The following is a 17,656-nucleotide window of genomic DNA, read 5'->3' on the forward strand; positions in this document are numbered from 1 at the left end:
CCAGAGGATAACATTTAAGGGTGTAGGGAAATATCAAGAGTTCTTAGAGGAAAATGGCAGAGGCAGTCAAGTGTTCACCCACACTGTATGGAACTAAGGTCAAATTCCTGGTCCCATCCTTAAAGAGACGGTGTAAAATCTCTCAACCATATATGCTGTGGACAAAGGAACCATATTCATAGATGCAAAGTTTGTGAAAGTTGCCTCTTTAAACTCTGGGAGATGACTAAAAACCATTACATTGAATTCCCAATCCCTATACTTATGCACACATGCATTTTTGATTTCCTTCACAAGCTAATTGTACAATATTTCAGAGTTTGATTCTTTTTGTACAGCAAAATAATGGTTTGGTCATGAATACTTATTGTGTATCTAATTTATATTTTAATATATTTAACATCTACTGGTCATCCTGCCATCTGGGGGAGGGGGTGGGGGTAAGAGGTGAAAAATTGGAACAAGAGGTTTGGCAATTGTTAATGCTGTAAAGTTACCCATATATATATAACCTGTAAATAAAAGGCTATTAAATTAAAAAAAAAAAAAAGTTGCCTCTTTAGCACAGGCCTCAACTCAAGAGTCCCCAAATCCAGCCTTCTAACCAAATAACATTCAGAAATTAGTCTTTTAGCAAGAGAACAGCCTTGGGGATACCTTAGGAGCAACCCTAAATGTGAGAGTTCAAGGATCTGGCCTTCTATTGAAACGATATGAATTTTCTGGCCCATTGGACTGAGGGGAGCAGTTCTACAAAAGGCATGATGGGGTGAAACAAGGGATCTGTTCCTTACCTGTATCATTATCATGTTATTTGAATGGTATGGGTCTGGAAGTTTCCTATTTATCGATATCAAGTTTATTTACAAGGAAAATCCAAACAACTAGCCACTGTTAGGAGTCAATCAACTTTAAGACCTTGTGAAAGAGGTACCCACAAAACAGGGAGAAGTGTATTTTTTGTTTCATGGATCCATAAACAAAAATTCAGAAATCCTCTGAATTTTTGGTTTATTATTATTTTTTTTTTTTGTTGGTGTGTTAGTAAAGACCTTCTTGTACCTGTTACCTAGTTATCTTGAAGACTTGTATGGGATCTGGAGGTTGTTTTTGCCTACTTCTGTGAAAACCTAGACACAGGCTAAACTGGACTGATCACCTAAAGAGCCAAAGAGAGTGATCATTTGACAGGGCCCTTACTATTGAACCAGGTCCAATCTGGAGATACTCCTACAATAAACACTGTAGTTGCTCAAATGGCTCCTTTTTCTCTGCAGAAAGAAAACGTACCTGTGAAACCAAATTACAATTAAAAAAAACCCATTTGCTAAGTTTGGGATCAGAGAATGTGATGATTTCAAGTATTTTCATAGTACATTAAAACATAATAAATAAACCATTAGCTAGGAATCACATAGGACTATATGTCCCCAGAACCATCATCCTACACCCATCATCTTCTAGGATTCAGGTGATATGGTATAGCTTTTTGGGAAATATAGTGGTGATTTTGGGGACCCTTGACCTTGGGGGGCTTCTGTTCTGGCAAGCTGATTCCAAAGTCCTCTGGCTTTGCCCCCCACTTCCCCTCAACCTAGGAATATTATTGTTCTAACAATCTGGCTGATTCTGGAGACCACTCCTCAGTTTATTGTTGACTGATAATCTTGTAATGGCATTACAATTACAATAAACTTTGCCCCTTGACTTGGATATAGGTTCAAGCCTGCAAATTCTTTTGAGTCACCTTTCTGGAATCCCAAACTTTTGGAGTCTCCTTCCATACCTCAACACAGCACACTCCCTAGTTCTAATTAACTATTATCTTTTTTAAGCACTTCTCTCCCAGGACATCATTGGGATCTCACTTATAATTTGTCCTCTTGTAGTTATTATTGATGAGTCATTTCAGTTATGTGTGCCTGTCCATGACACCATTTGGGGCTTTCTTGTCAAAGATATTAAAATAGCATTTCCTTCTCCAGCTCATTTTTCAGATGACGAACTGAAGCAGACAGAATTAAATGACTGGCCCAGCATCACATCACCAAGAAGAGTCCGAGACCCAGTCTGAACTCAGATCTTACTCCAAAACTAGGACCTCTATTCATTCTACTACCTTATTGCCCTCTTAGTGATAATAATAAAAGTAGTAAAATGCCATTTATTCAGCACATCACTGTTTCCAAAATATTTTATGCAAATTTATCTCATTTGAACCTCCAGAAAACTCTCTAGAATATTCAGGGCAGGTATCATTGAACCCATTTTACAGATTAAATACTTGAAAAAGAATAGTTGACTTACTATGTTCATACAGCTAATTAAGAACCAGAGCCCAGATTCAAAAGTGTTTTGATTCTCAATATGGAGCTGTCCTCATTGTAACACAGCTTCCCCAAAGTCCTTTTCTAGGAACTATCCCAGACTTGTTCCACCTTTATAATTCCACCATTTTACCTGTTATCTTTCCGCTTTTGTCTTTTGTGATTACATCTTCCCACACTGGTTTAGGTTAATTTCAATCATAAAAGCTCTTTTCTCTTTTTTTTTTGACCTACTTTCTCATCTAGACAGGATTTTTGTAGGCCTTTGACCTTTTCCTCCAGCAAGCAGATTAATTTGTCTCTGCTATTTTCTGAGTCATCCTATTATACCACTGTTCTCTGTGAAAGCCACTCTAAAATACTGTGGTTAGGTAGGTAACTGGAATTGGTTGCTGTGGGAAACCGTGATTCAGAAGCAAGCTGGAATGAGAGACAGATGTGAAGTGGTATTGAATAGGTATTAAGAGAGATGAATTAAGAGGTTTGAGTGCAGTTCTGACGTGAGGCCGAGGTAATGGACAGATACTGGAAAGGTTCTTTCCAGCTACGTGATTGATGATTGCAGTTTGGTAAAGTCCATGCTGAGCCCAATTAATGCCACATGCGGTATGTTTGGCTCTCTTTGTCCTGCTGTCTTTGATTTGACACACAGCCCTGGATCCTGGAAGGAACAGCTTACCCGGCAGAATAAAGCAACAAAAACAAAGAAGGCACACCTAAATCAAAGAGAACCACAGGTTCTCCAGCACCACTCACTATGCTCAAGTCCAAAAGCCACAGACAGGATGCTGGTAGAAATAAAATCTTTATTTATCAAAGTCTGGCATCGTCAGAGTTAAAACAAAAGATAAGGCAATCTGCTTTTTTTTAGATTCATAGCTGGCTGTGATAAAAAAAAAAAACATATGAATAAAACATTTCTTAAAAAGATTCATAACTGATAACAGGAAATTGACTGAATTTATACATTTATATAGAAAAAGATACATGCAGTTATTTGGATTGGGAGTTGGAGGTTTGTTATCATTAAAGCTTATTTTTTAAAAAATAATAACCTTTTCCAGAGTGCTCCAACAGTGGCTGTGCTCCAGAGTATGTTCCTGTATCAACACGGCTTGTGGGTGCTCCAGGCTAACAGACTCCAGTTGGCCTTCTACCTCAGACTTAGAGTTCTAAAGAGAAAGCTCTCTACTAGAACTACAGAGTAGCCAGCTTCCTTGGGGGCTTCATTACCTGCAAAGGCCAGCTTGCTTAGGCTTATGAGAAGAGGGAAATTTTGAAAATTCCTAAAGCGTTTCCCACAGGCTTTAATCTTTCCCAATAACGTCTGCCTCCCTAGTCCTAGCCTGAACCTTCACCCATCTCTTTTGGAACCACCAGGATTTAGAGTCCAGACTTGTTCCATTCATGGCAATTTCCTTCCACTGGGTAAATTGATTAGAAAAGGGAAAGAGTAATTAGCTCCTGTCTGCATGAGCCTAAGGCACCAGGCAGGAATCAACCACTGAACAAAACACCAGGGGAAGGTTTTGCAAGGAAAAAAATGGAAAAGGGTAATTAAATAGTGCTGTTTGTAGAAGGTTTATTCTCTTTTTTATTCCTCACAATAGCCTCAAGAGGTAGTAAATAGCACCATCCACTACTTAGAGAGAAAGAAGGCAGAATGTGGGCATACTAAGCAATTTGCCCAGGATCACAAGGCCAGACCCAACGCAGCTCAGGGCTGCTCACTGAGACAGAAAAACAGAAAGATCCCCCTTGTTCGTGGTTTCACAGCTGAAGGTATTTCTCGACTTCTAAGAAGGTCTTATGAAACCTGGCCATTGCCGAGCTGCTGGGGGCCCCTGACTAGATGCTGGATTTCTTCCTCGGTTCTTCAGACAATTTCCTTCTAGGCTGAGAACCAAAGCCAAGGGAATAGCAGCTGTCTTTCCATTTGACCCAGGTTTTTAGATTAGCAGGAAGTGGAAGGCCTGCTGGCCCACAAGGTATCACGAACCAGGGGCAAATGCACCCAAATTGTGATCTTCATGAAATTAATCTGCAATCCAGTATAAGGACAGGGGGCAGTCTCTGAGCTTGTGAAAGATAGGATGACTAATAACAGTAAGTCATAACATCAACACATTATCATTTTGCCTTTAGGATCCAACTCTTTCTTAGCAGCCTGGATGTGCTCCATTGAATGCCTGAAGGAATTTATCAAAAATTCAGAAATATAAAAAATGTCAACAGAACTGATCAGTAGAGCAAGATTTTAGCCTTGGGGAGAAAAAGAGGCAGAAATGAGAAAGGAATATATACATATATGATTTTTTTGCTTTATAGAAGTTATTTCACATTTCAAAAAGAGAAGCAGTGGCACAGGATTCAAATGATCAGCCCTAGATAATAAAAAGCCAACTACACTTGGCAAAATAAATTTTAGCATTTATATTTCATCATAAATATATTCCTTACTAAAGTCTAGTACCCAAGGCTGAGCAGCACTGCTTCCAGAAATATTCATATCTTATTCAAATCAAAAACCAACTTCATGTTGATGGACCCAAAGACAGATTTGATTTGGTCTTAAAATGAATCAAGCCTTTTCCAGAAGTTTTGCCTTGTTTTCATCAAGTATAAAAGGTGAGTGAACTTCCTCATCCTTCAGGTATACTTCCAGACCCTGCAAGAACAATGGCAGTTTTTGAACTGTTTTTTTTTTTTTTTTTTTTTTTTTTGGTACAGCATGATAATTATATAACTATTTATACTTATATTGGACTTACATATATTTTTTTTATTTATTTAATAGCCTTTTATTTACAGGTTATATGCATGGGTAACTTTACAGCATTAATAATTGCCAAACCTCTTGTTCCAATTTTTCACCTCTTACCCCCCCACCCCCCTCCCCCAGATGGCAGGATGACCAGTAGATTTAACACATATTTTTAAAAACATATTTAACATGTATTTACTTGCTATCTAGGAGAGGGGGTGAAAATTTGGAACACAAAGTTTTGCAAGGGTTAATGTTGAAACAATATTATATGATGATCAATTCTGATGGACGTGGCCATCTCCAGCAATGAGATGAACCAAATCAGTTCCAACAGAGCAGTAATGAACTGAACCAGCTACACCCAGCAAAAGAACTCTGCGAGATAACTATGGACCACTACATAGAATTTCCAATCCCTCTATTTTTGTCCGCCTGCATTTTTGATTTCCTTCACAGGTTAATTGTACAATATTTCAGAGTCCAATTCTTTTTGTACAGCAAAATAACTGTTTGGACATGTATATATATATTGTATTTAATTTATACTTGAACATATTTAACATGTATTGGTCAACCTGCCATATGGGGGAAGGGGTGGGGGGAGGAGGGGAAAAATTGGACAAAAAGTTTGGCAATGGTCAATGCTGTAAAATTACCCATGCATATAATTTGTAATAAAAAGCTATAATAATAATAAAAAATTTCATTGTAAGCATATATCCCTCAGAAATCAGCAAATGGAAAAAATCAGGGTTCAGGTTTTTTTTTATAGACTTAATAAAATAATGGAAAAAATGTTAATACACATTCAACATAAAAAAAAGGGTTAATGTTGAAAAATTATCCATGCATATGTTTTGAAAATAAACTTTAATTTTAAAAAATGGCTTAAAAAATGTCTTTTTCCCCCCTCTAATGATGTATACACTCGTGTGATTGGCTAATCTCAGGAATACTTCATAGGATAATGTCAAAACCATCTCATATAGTCCAAAGAAAACAGCAGGAAATAATCAGAAGCTGCTTGGATTTGGGCAGTGAATTTTTTGATATAGATTGACTTCAGATTGGATCCTATTGTTTTCTTTCCTTACTACCACTTCATAGAATAAGCAAGCCATTTCTTCCCCAGGTGACCTGGTTAGGCTTAAAACATGACACCTTACGGGAAAGAAAGAGCTTTCTGTGAAAACAGAAAACTTTTAAGTCAAGTCCCCATACACTGTCACAGGTGGAAGGGACTTTGGGGAATCGCCTAACCCAGCTTTCTCATTTTACAAATGAAGAAACTGAGGTTCAAGGAGAGGAAGATACTTTATTGAAATGAAATAATTATTGACAGACTAGGAGACTAGAACCCAGGAAGATATCAATGGCATACATTTAAATGAACAAAAGCTAAAGTTTACAAAGTCTTCTAACAACATCCTTTTTTGATATCCTTCCAAGCCCTACAAGGTTATGTGTGTCTAGGACAAAGGTCAGAAACCAAACTCAAGATTATCTCTTAGGGAAACCAAGATACCATGTGGTTCAGGAAACTGGGCAAAAAAAATCTTGTTTAAGGGAAGTGAAAGGGAGGTCACATTTCATACAGCAGAGAATATTAAAGGTCCTTTCACCATTTGACAGCAACACAAAAAAAATAAGTCTAGAACCTGACACAGGTTTATTCAGATTCTAGAACCAGCCTATGCCCTGTTCAGACCAACTCTTTCTTTGTCAGCACTAAATCCTTCCTATCATGTCCTGAGAATATCTTTAGGAACTCGTGGTAGTGTTTCACAGGGGTAAACAGATGCATGAGAATGCATTCTGCCCACAGTCAATTAAAATCAGCATTTGTTTTTAACACCTGCAACCTTCACCCTAGTTTCCAGGGTCTTAAACCTGAACTCTGCAAGGCCCTGAAACTGAGAAAAAGGCTCTTACCTCCCCAAAATAAGACACCAATGGAGAAATCTCACAGAGCACTGGAGGGTTTTTGGTTCCCAGAATACTGTAAAATAAAAATATATATTAGCACCTGCTTAGTATACAGTTCTTCCTTATTAGGACTACCACTCCTGGATCTGAGTCCCAGCCTTCTCTAGGGTTCAGATTACATAGACTGGCATGATCTACAGCAATTTTTCTTTTTCAATATCATGAACTCAAACTCTCCTTCCACAATCAAAACAGTTCTTGGCTTTGGGCTGTAAAATATTCATATTATAAAGGCTTCCAATACCTGGTTTTGGGGCCATTCATATTTTAGCAGTTTGTGTCAATAAGGAGTGGAAAAAGACATCTAATTTCCTTTCCCTTCCTGTTCAGTAAAACAAAATGATCCAAGCCATCTTTGGAATATCATCACTCAGTTCGTGTTTCAGAATTTATTAATATATGAATGAGGGCTTCTAAGGGCTTGTCTCTTGCTGCTATTCTGAACAGATCTCACAGACTCATTAGACAGTCCAAAAGCTGGTCACATGTGACAGGGAGATATTTTCATAACTATCCTTAGAAAGACTCCTATAGGTCCATAACTGAGCCAGAATGCCTCTCTTTCTGACCCCCTGATAAGTGATTAGGTAGCTTCTATTTAAACACTTCCACTGACCTGGAACCCATCACTTCCCAAGATAGCTAGCTCATTTCCCTTCAGCATGACTTATTAAGAAGGATTTCCTTACTTAGAGCCTAAATCTACTTTTCTGAACCTTCCAATCACTTCTTCCAGTTCAGCCAAATAAATCAAATCTAACCTCTCTTCCATAAATACCAATGGCACTGTTCAGATCCTGTACATCTAGTCCAATTCTCCCACCTCCACGAATCGGTGCTAAAGCAATCTGAGAACTAAGAGCAAAGGTTTTTCTCTTTCTAGGTCCCCAGAAACCATCAAGGGTGGTTAATGTAGACATTTGTCAAAAGACAGTAGATAATTGTGAGGTGATGGGATCCAGCCCTCTCCAGCAACAATTTTCTACACTGGCAAGGGGAAGGAGGGGAACATACTATATCATACCAGCAAAAAGAGTTATTTAGGATAAGAAGAGGAGAAATAGTGGGAAAGCAGTTGTTTAGGATGAGAGAGGACTATTGGGATGACAGCTGACTAGGAAACAGGGAGCTACATTGGAAAAAGAGCTGATTAGAAAGGGGGAAGGACATCAGGACAACTGCTGCCTAGGTTTCCCACTCTTTAGTTTTTCCCTTTTGCAGGTCATTATCCTTCACAGGGCTACCAACATAATTTCCTAAAGCTAAAGTCTGATCACATCATACCTCTGGCTCAACAGACTATTCAGCTGATCCCTATGACCTCCAGAATAAGTTACAACTTCCTCCTGATCTGGTATTTAAGGCTTTCAATGACCTGATTCTTACCTACTCTTTTAATCTAATTTCATACCATTTCCTTTTATGATTCAGGCAAATTGTAATACTAGTTGCTTCCAAAACTTGTTTTACTGTCTCCCTTCTTCAAGCATAACTGGCCATCTTCCATAACTCAAAAAATACCCCCTCTTGGTTTTTCTTTAAATTAAGGGCTGTAAACGAGATCAACCAAATCACTTCCAATGGAGCAGTAATGAACTGAACCAGCTATGCCCAGAAAAAGAACTCTGGGAGATGACTAAAAACCATTACATTGAATTCCCAATCCCTATATTTATGCACACATGCATTTTTTGATTTCCTTCACAAGCTAATTGTACAATATTTCAGAGTCTGATTCTTTTTGTACAGCAAAATAACATTTTGGTCATGTATACTTATTGTGTATCTAATTTATATTTTAATGTATTTAACATCTACTGGTCATCCTGCCATCTAGGGGAGGGGGGGGGTAAGAGGTGAAAAATTGGAACAAGAGGTTTGGCAATTGTTAATGCTGTAAAGTTACCCATGCATATATCCTGTAAATAAAAGGCTATTAAATAAAATAAATAAATTAATTAATTAAGGGCTGTAATCAATTTTTTCTGTGTGTATCAGACTCCCTTGGCAGTATGGGGAAGGCTAAGGATTTCTTCTTAGAAAAATGCTTTCAAATGAACAAACAAAATAAGGCTGCAAAGAAAATTAATTATATTGAAATATAAATAATTTTTTTCCCATCCAAGTTCATGGACTTCCTGAAATTTATCCATGGATCCCAAGTTAAGAAGTCCTGCTTTAAATTCCTCTCTGTCCTTCAAGGTTCAGTTCAGATGTCATTTTCTTCATAAATCATTCCCTGATTCTGTCCCCATATGAAAATCTTATTTTCCTCCTGAGATATTATTAGAACAGTTTATTTAAATGTCATATTCTACCTAACATTCCATCTTTGTGAACTCAAAATGTTATTTTCTACCTCTCAAAGCTTATGCAATTCCTTATGCCTAAAACATGCTTCATCCTGAACTCTCTTTGCTAAATCTTTATATTGATTCAGGTTTGACTCAGGTGCCAACCCCTCTGCTTAGATTTCCCATTCTGCCAGCTGTTAGGAATCTTTCAACTCAATGGGAGAAGTGAAGCAAATTCTTCAATTGCATTCAATTCAATTCAACAAATATTTATTAAACCCTGCATGCCCAAAAAACTATGTTAGATCCTTAGAATATAGAGATAAAAACAAAACAGTCCCTATTCTGCCCACCAGGAGTTTTTCTATCAGTATCCAGTCAAGGTTGGCTGGAACATGAGTATGTGAAAGAAATGTAAAATAAGGCCAGAAAAGTGAGTCTTAAATGCCAGGCTGTGGAGTTCTATTTTATTTTGGAGATGAGAAGTATCTGTGGAAATGATTTTGAAGAGGGGAAGATTATCTGGTAGCTAGATAGAGGAAAGACTGAAGAGGGAGAGTAAGAAGACTAATCATACCAGGTAAGAGCTGATAGGGTAGGGGCTCTATGAATATCCTCTTCTCAGAGGACAGGTATGGGAGCAATAATAGAGTTAACAGAATTAAGCCACTGATTGAGGAAGACATGCTTTAAGAGAAGGAAGAGGGTAAAATGTTGCCAAGCTTATGAACCTGGATAATTCAAACTGAAGAAGAAGTTTGGACAAGGGAATTCTTAAAAGGAGTAGGGGGTATGGATGGGGATAATAACTTTCACTGTGGACATGCTGCCTTTGAGATGTGGATGGGATATCCAGGTTTGAGACGTCTAACAAATCTGAAGTTGGAGGGGAAAGTTAGGTTTCTTCATTCTATAAGAATTGATGAGCAGGTTGATTTCCATAGAAAGACTTACATGAAAAAATGAAGAGTAAAATGAGCAGAATAACAGAATATCTGTAGTGTAATAGCAATGTTATTCAAAAAAATAATTGTGAATGAGTTATTCGGAGTATTATAAATATTCAGATTAACTCTGAAGGACCTATAAAGGAAGATGTATCTACCTTCTGGAAAAATTGTTGTTGTTGTTCAATTGTTTTAATCTCGTCCAGACTCTTTGCATAGTCTTTGCAACCCCTTTTGGAGTTTTCTTAGCAAAGATACTGGAATGGCTCACCACTTTCTTTTCCAATTCATTTTATAAATGAGGAACTGAGGCAAACAGAGTTAAGTGACTTATCCAGAGCCTAATATTTGACACACGCACACAACCATACCAACCCCCCCACTCTCTGCAAATTGGAATTTAAAATGTAACAATAAAAAATACAATTCAAAAAAAAAAAAAAAAAGAACGGGCACGGTGAGTTGGAAATGATTTGCATAGGGTTCATCATTAATTCTCCATAAATTGAGATCAATAATTAAATGAGATCAACAAAATGTTTATAGAGAAAAGACAAGAGTGGGGTACACAGAAAAATCTTAGGGAACCCTCATGGTTAGGAGGTTGAGGATGATAATCCAGCAGAGAAAAAAGCAGGAGAAACTAGAGTACTATGTGCATTCTTTCCCTTTGTCCCCTTCACTCTTTACTCGCTTTCTAGGAGTGGGACTCCCTGAGCTGAGGAAGTTGGCAAAAGGAAGCACCAGCTTGTGGAGGGAGGGCTGTGCTCATCAGATGCTCACCTGGGTTGCTCTGGGATCCTGACTCCATTTTCATCCACAAAGTGGGCACCAGCCCGCACAGCCCAGCGGTAGTGCTGAGCTAGAAGGGCCTGCCGGGCAGTGGTGGGATTGTCTTTGTTGGCCGAGTCCGAGTTTTTTAGGGGAGAGAATTCCTCTTCTCTCAGGACTTCAAATGCAACAAAGTTTCTAGAAGCAAAAAAGAATGCATCAAATGTCATGGGGGTACTAGATGGAAGAGAGGCAAGGTGGAAAGAGAGAGGGGATGAAAGGTTACTGCAGTTAGACTTACTTCAAGTTGGCTCAACCCTACTACAATGGGACTGTGGTGGTACAGAGGTATAGAATTCTAAATATATCTCTCCCAAAACAAGAAAATATTCTCATCAGGTGTGTAAACTCAGTGGTGAGAAGAGGCCACTTGAAACACCTGCATCTTCTCTTTATGACTCTTGAAGGGCAGTGTCGCTGGCTCTCACATCATGCTCTCCCTAAAAATACCTACCCACTTTTAGGGTCTGAAGCTACCTGTTTATCATAATCTCCTACCACTTTTAACATTCCAGTGCCCTCTGTCCCTTAGTGCCTTCAGAGAATAGTGAAGCATTTCTACATTTATTCCTTAATGAAGAGATTGGGAGTGATGAACTTGCCTGATCTCAGCCTCGAACCCGCTAGGTGGGAACAGGGACGCTCTCCCTAGAGCCGAGAGGAAGCTCAGAGCTCATCTAGTCCAATTTGCTCATCTCAGAAATAAAGGAAACCAAGGTCCAGAGAAGGTACTGCCTGTGATCGTAGAGGAGTTGAGTGGCAGACCTGAAATCTGTTCCCCTTCCTCCCTCCTCCAACACACACACACGATCACAAATTTCCTAGTACTCTGGGATATACTATATCATGGAAACTTGGACCCAACCGAGGGAGAGGCAGTTGGGAGGTGGGGGCTGAGAAGGGAAGGATTCATTTCTGCCACTAACTTTGAGAATTGGAACACATCAAACACGAACTTCTCCATCTTTATACCATTCGGTTTGAGAGGCTTGACCAGATTTCCATCCTCATCCACAAAAGGAATTTTCTTAATGGCAACATGTGACTTCAGCAAAGGTTCAAATTCCCTGTAGGGGCAAAGGAGAAAGACATAAACCATCTGTGGGTCCTTTTCCCTCCTTTATGATTTCCTTGAGATACAGACCCAATAGTGGCACTCCTGGATCAAAGGGCATATATACGCAGTTTGATAGCCCTTTGGACATCGTTCCAGATTTCTCTCCAGAATGATTGGATAATTTCACAACTCCACCAACCAATAAATTAGTGTTTTCCCACATCTTCAACATTTGTCATTATCTTTTTCTGTCAGTTTAACCAATCTGAGAGGTGTGAGATGGTATTTCAGAGTTGTTTCAATTTGCATTTCTCTAATCAATAGTGATTTAGAGCATGTTTTCTCTTTTTTTCTTTCTCATTTTTTCCCCTTTTGATCTGATTTTTCTTATGATAAATGTGGAAATATGTTTAGAAGAATTGCACATGTTTAACTTATATTGGTTTACTTGCTGTCTAGAGTGGAGAGAGGAGAAAAATTTGGAACACAAAGTTTTGCAAAGGTGAATTCTGAAAACTATCTTTGCATGTATTTTGGGGAAAAAAATTAAAAGCTATTATTATTTTTTTAAAAACATGCCCATTCCTCATCCCAGTCCCTTATCTTCCCAGGCTTCTTATAGCTGCAATCTAGTGACTAACATTAGTCTCCTTGCAGTTCCTTGAACAAGATACTCCACCATTAGTGTCCAGGCATTTTCTCTGGCTGTTTCTCATGCTTGTAAAGCTCTCTTCCTCATCCTTGCCTCCTGGCTTCCTTCATGTTTCAGTTAAAATTCCATCTTCCTTGCCTGCCTTCTCCAATACTCCTTAATTCTAATACTATCGCTCTAGTGAATACTTTCAATTTATCCTGATAAATTCTTTGAACATGGACTTTAAAAACAGAAACTATCTTTTGGCTTTTGCTTAGCATAGTGCCTAACACATTATTGACACTTTTTATTGATGGCTTATGGATTCCATACCTGCAGTCCACAAAATTCAATAAAATCAGTCAGCCATTTTGACAAAGATACTATACACACCGAGAGTCCTAGAGGCCCACGTCATTGACCAGTAGGTTGAGGTAGGAAAGCTCACCGAGTAACGATCTGAAGGAAGCTCCGAGTGAAGAAGTGGTTGCAGATGTTGCCTGCATTGAAGACCAGATTCCCGCTCTCATCCTGACGCTGCACTGTCTCCACTTCTACCTCGCTGTATTCTACCACTTGATAAATGCCATCTACCTTGCATACCACACCCACAGGCTCTGTGGGGTAGGCCTTCTCCACTACCTACAGACAAATTATAAGGAAAAAAGGACGGGCTTTAGGAAGCCAATTTTTCCTAGAGATCAGTGGAAGATGGGATTCCCTTCTCTGTATTCCTGTAGCACCCACAGACTAATGCTTTGGAACAGTCAGATCCTGGAGACATTTCCCTCCCAAATGGTAGGATATTTTGAGGGTAGGAAAATTAAACTATCAGGTGAAAGAAACTGAATTACAATGGAGGACTTAACAGACAGAGGATCTGGATTAAAATCCTAGACCAGGGCTTCTTAACTTTTTCCACTCGTGACTCCTTTTCATCTGAGAAATTTCTATGTAATCCTGAGTACATAGATATAAAAATAAAATATTTACTGATAATAAATTATATTTTCATAATCCCCACATTCAATTACATGAATCTATCCCACAGTTTAAGAAGCTTTATCTTAGACAAGTTCATACTCATTTCTCTGGGTTGAACTGAGAGATTTGGAATAGATGATCTTAGGTTTCTTCCAGTCTAAACCTATGATGATTCTATAATAGCCCAGGAACCAGAACTAGGGTCCAGGTTAAAGATCCATATATAACATGGGGGAGTATATAATCAGGGGAAAGAGAACTTGCTGACCTTTGCTCCACAGTCTGCACCCTTCAGCACACAGAAGCCAATGAAGACAGGGTCAGCCATTTTAACAAGGATATTGTCCACACAGTATACATGGACATACTCTATCCCACGACGTTCCATGTCTTCCAAAATCTTATTGTCCACCAGGGCTCGGTACAGACCACCATTGCCATCTGAATACAAAAGAGGAAGAGAAGGGAGAAGTCACATAGTAAGAGAGGTGTCTGACAGCCTTAACTCAAGCTAAGAGCAAAAGGAGTGAGCATTAATGACCCTAAGGTAAGCCTAGGGCCCCAAAGAAATGTTACCTTGAGTTAGCCTCCCATCAAGAAGCAAAAGCATCAAGCTCACATCATTGCGGCCCAATTCTAACTTCAAAAGCTCTCCTGAGCTAGAACCCACAGACCAACTATCAGCAGTACTCCTGGGACTGGCTGCAAGCGCAAATGATAACAGTGTCTCACTGCTTTCCTCATCCTAACTTTTGGAGGATGTGACTACTTCATTGCACAGATAATGAAACCAAGGACCAGAGGCATTTAATGACTTGTTCATGACAATGTTCATTAGTCATTCAATGACTAATAAAAATTATTAGTGGAATGGAATCTTACATAACTTTTTTTTTTTTGCCTCTCAGATCAATCTATTGTTTAATATGTCTAATTCACTCTCACTAGACTATACTTACTAGATTATACTAGACCATAAACTCCAACAGGATAAGAACAAGGACTGTCTCTTATCTAAACTTTGCTTTTTCCCTTGCATAATCACAGTGATATCAATACACAATACTTTCTAAAAAGTACAATGAATGAACAAATAAACCAGAATACAGGTCTCATAATTCCTGACTTAAACCTCTGTCCCATCTCCTTCCTCCAATCTTCTTTGGATGATGAAACACCCAGAAGGCAGGTTCAGGAAGCATACCTGGGGCCATTGCAATCTTGTCCTTCCTCTCCAAGATGGCCTGGCCATTGAAGCTCACAGCTGGTAACATCCTTTGCTCAAACATGATCACATTGGCTGGATCCAGTTGGAAGAAGTCGTTTTCTTTAAAAAACTCAACTGTTGGCTTCAGAGTGAACTCACTGGTCATGATGTACCTAGAGAAAAATAGGGGGAGGTTGAGTAGAATAAACAGGCCATATTAGGGACACTAGGAAAAATGGAAGAAGAAAGAACTATTCACCTGAAGCCAAAAACAGGGACCAGGTATAGGATCAATGGTTACATTGGGGGTAGGGATAAGCAGTGAATCTCAACAAAAGTATATTGATATTGATCACAATATAATAGAGGCAAAAAATAAAAAATTCCCAATCAATTTAGAGTAAGGAAACTTCAGCCTCAGAGATAAGTCATCTCCTAGAAGAGGTATTCCAGGAGGGAGGGGAGAGAAAGGGGAAGAGGAAGGAAGGGGAAAAAAACCCTAGGTGGCAAAAAACAGTGAAACCCACCAGGGAACAATGCAGCTTGTGTTGTGTCTGTGGCCAGCCAGCTGCTCCACCCGGCGGATGCGCTCAGCCTGGAGCTCATACAGTGTCTTCCCACTAGGTAAGCCCACTCGGTACATGCCTTTGGGGTAGGACACTCCTAGCCGAGTGCCTTGCCCCCCAGCAAGTAGGAGGACAGCTACCTTGTTCTGAGCAATCTGGTGGAAACCTGTGGGGAGAGAAAAATCAGGAACCATGATCCATTAATTGTCCTTTCTAATCAGGGCCACATGCATGTCCATCTGTCCAAGGCAGGACATGTCTGCCTTAGATCATCATTCTTATAACTTCATAGATGTAATTGTATCATAATACTTCCCTTCCCGAAGGGCAGGAAAGGGGCTGGAATGAGAGGATTTGGAATCAAAAAAAATTCTTTTTAGATGACTTTCCCCATTGCCAAGTGAGGACAGGGACTGACTAAATGATTCTGATTAGTGATATCCAGAAGTCCCATTTAACTATTCTCCTCCTGCCAGTGTCTTCATCAGAAGGCTGATGTCTTAATTTGCTCATGAACTGGATTTAAATGAGGCAGAGCACAAAGGTCTGTCAGGACATTGTTTCTTCCAGAGTCAGTGAAGTTCAGTGGCGAGACTAAAGTCAAGATGGCTGGTGATGGCCCAGAATGCAGTGGGTGGACTTTGCATCTTCCATGTCTGACCAAAGCTCTTGGTGCTTCACAGCACCTGCTTCAACTGCTCCTGGAACAAATTGCTCTCATCTGTCCATTCTCCTGGGAAAGTCTCCACATGCTTGAGGCAGATATCTAACTGCCTCACCTATTACCCTCAATTGGGTTTAGCCCATACACACAGATGGTTTCCATGGTGTGCTTACTGAATACATCATGGCTTCTTGGGGTCACAGGTGAGAGCGGAGTACGCGGCTGACACCAATGGGCAGCCTGAAAAGAGTCAAGCAAGACTTCCCACCAGAGGTGCTAGTTATCTCTGAACATCCACACTGTGGTAGGACTATATGCCCTTGTTAGCTTGCTTAAGTTCTTGTTTTGCCCAGGAGCTATCAGCCCATAGCTTGGACACTTCCTGAAAGGAAAACTCTGCCCTATTGCCCCAACACACTCATTTTGAACAAAATCCTTTTTGAGGAGTTTTCTCCTCTTGGTTTGTCTGAGCTAATACTGTGGCTCTAGGCGGTTCTCTTGCATACCCTTTAATGTCTGTCTCCCTAAAGAGAAAAGAGGCTTAGCCAGGAGCTGTGTGATTGTCCACCAACAAACTGGCCAAAGATAAAAAGCAGAATGGCTTCTCCACATACACCGCTTAATGGGTCTGTGACATTAGGAGAGCGTTACCCACACTGAGCCTGTTTCCAAATCTATAGAATGAAGGGGTGACAGTTCCAGAGGACCAGTGATGAAGTATGTTGCCCAACTCCTGAAAAACACTTAAGATACAGAACAAGGCATATATTTTTGGAGCTGGCCAACGCTGCATTTTGTTTTGCTTGAGTATGCACTTTTGTTATACTTTTATTTCCTTCTAAGGGGGTGGTTGGGAGGGAGCAAAAATAAGTGCTTGGTTTTTGTTTTTTGGGTTTTTTTAAGAAAAATAATCAAAATGAAGGAATTGGACTAGATGACATTTAAGATCTCTTCCAGCTGTGAATCTGTGACCCCTGATCCTATTTCTTCTCTAGATGTAAGAGTAGGATTCTCTAGTATTCAAGTGGCTGCACTAAGCATAGTGACTTTCTTAATGTGGGACTTAGAGGAGCTGAGTATAGCAAGAACCACGTCTTGGAAAACTATCCAAACTAAGACCTCGCGCTATCAGGATGAGCTAAAACACAGGAACTGATCTTGGTTTCAGTATAATCCCAACAAGAATTAAAATTAGTCATAAACCTGTGCCCTAGGCCCTGTCATTGAAGCACCTATCCCTGGCCACCAAGAGCCAACTGTGACCTCGTACAGAGTCAAATCTCAGGAAAACAGACCAACATTCATGATCAACTGGCAGTCTCTGGGTGGAAATTTATCTACACACAAGGTGCCAAGTGTTTTATAAACTCATTAATCATAGAAATAAGAATC

The 17,656-nt window shown here is 39.5% G+C and overlaps 1 protein-coding gene across 2 annotated transcripts in view; it reads right to left on the minus strand.

Moving 5' to 3' along the window:
- Window positions 1–3,113: 3,113 nt before the first annotated feature.
- UAP1L1 (UDP-N-acetylglucosamine pyrophosphorylase 1 like 1) overlaps window positions 3,114–17,656 on the minus strand; it is a 31,730-nt gene continuing 17,187 nt past the window's right edge. For both annotated transcript variants that reach the window (XM_031951952.1, XM_023494381.2), the window contains 8 exons: window positions 15,562–15,766; window positions 15,032–15,207; window positions 14,096–14,268; window positions 13,292–13,485; window positions 12,079–12,219; window positions 11,105–11,290; window positions 7,027–7,093; window positions 3,114–4,995 (listed from right to left, as the gene is read on the minus strand). In XM_031951952.1, the coding sequence (XP_031807812.1) occupies window positions 4,909–4,995; window positions 7,027–7,093; window positions 11,105–11,290; window positions 12,079–12,219; window positions 13,292–13,485; window positions 14,096–14,268; window positions 15,032–15,207; window positions 15,562–15,766 (1,229 nt within the window). In that variant the 3' untranslated portion in view covers window positions 3,114–4,908. The remainder of the gene's footprint in view (window positions 4,996–7,026; window positions 7,094–11,104; window positions 11,291–12,078; window positions 12,220–13,291; window positions 13,486–14,095; window positions 14,269–15,031; window positions 15,208–15,561; window positions 15,767–17,656) is intronic.

This window comes from Sarcophilus harrisii, chromosome 2 (genome assembly GCF_902635505.1).
Source record: "Sarcophilus harrisii chromosome 2, mSarHar1.11, whole genome shotgun sequence".
Taxonomy (NCBI): domain Eukaryota; kingdom Metazoa; phylum Chordata; class Mammalia; order Dasyuromorphia; family Dasyuridae; genus Sarcophilus; species Sarcophilus harrisii.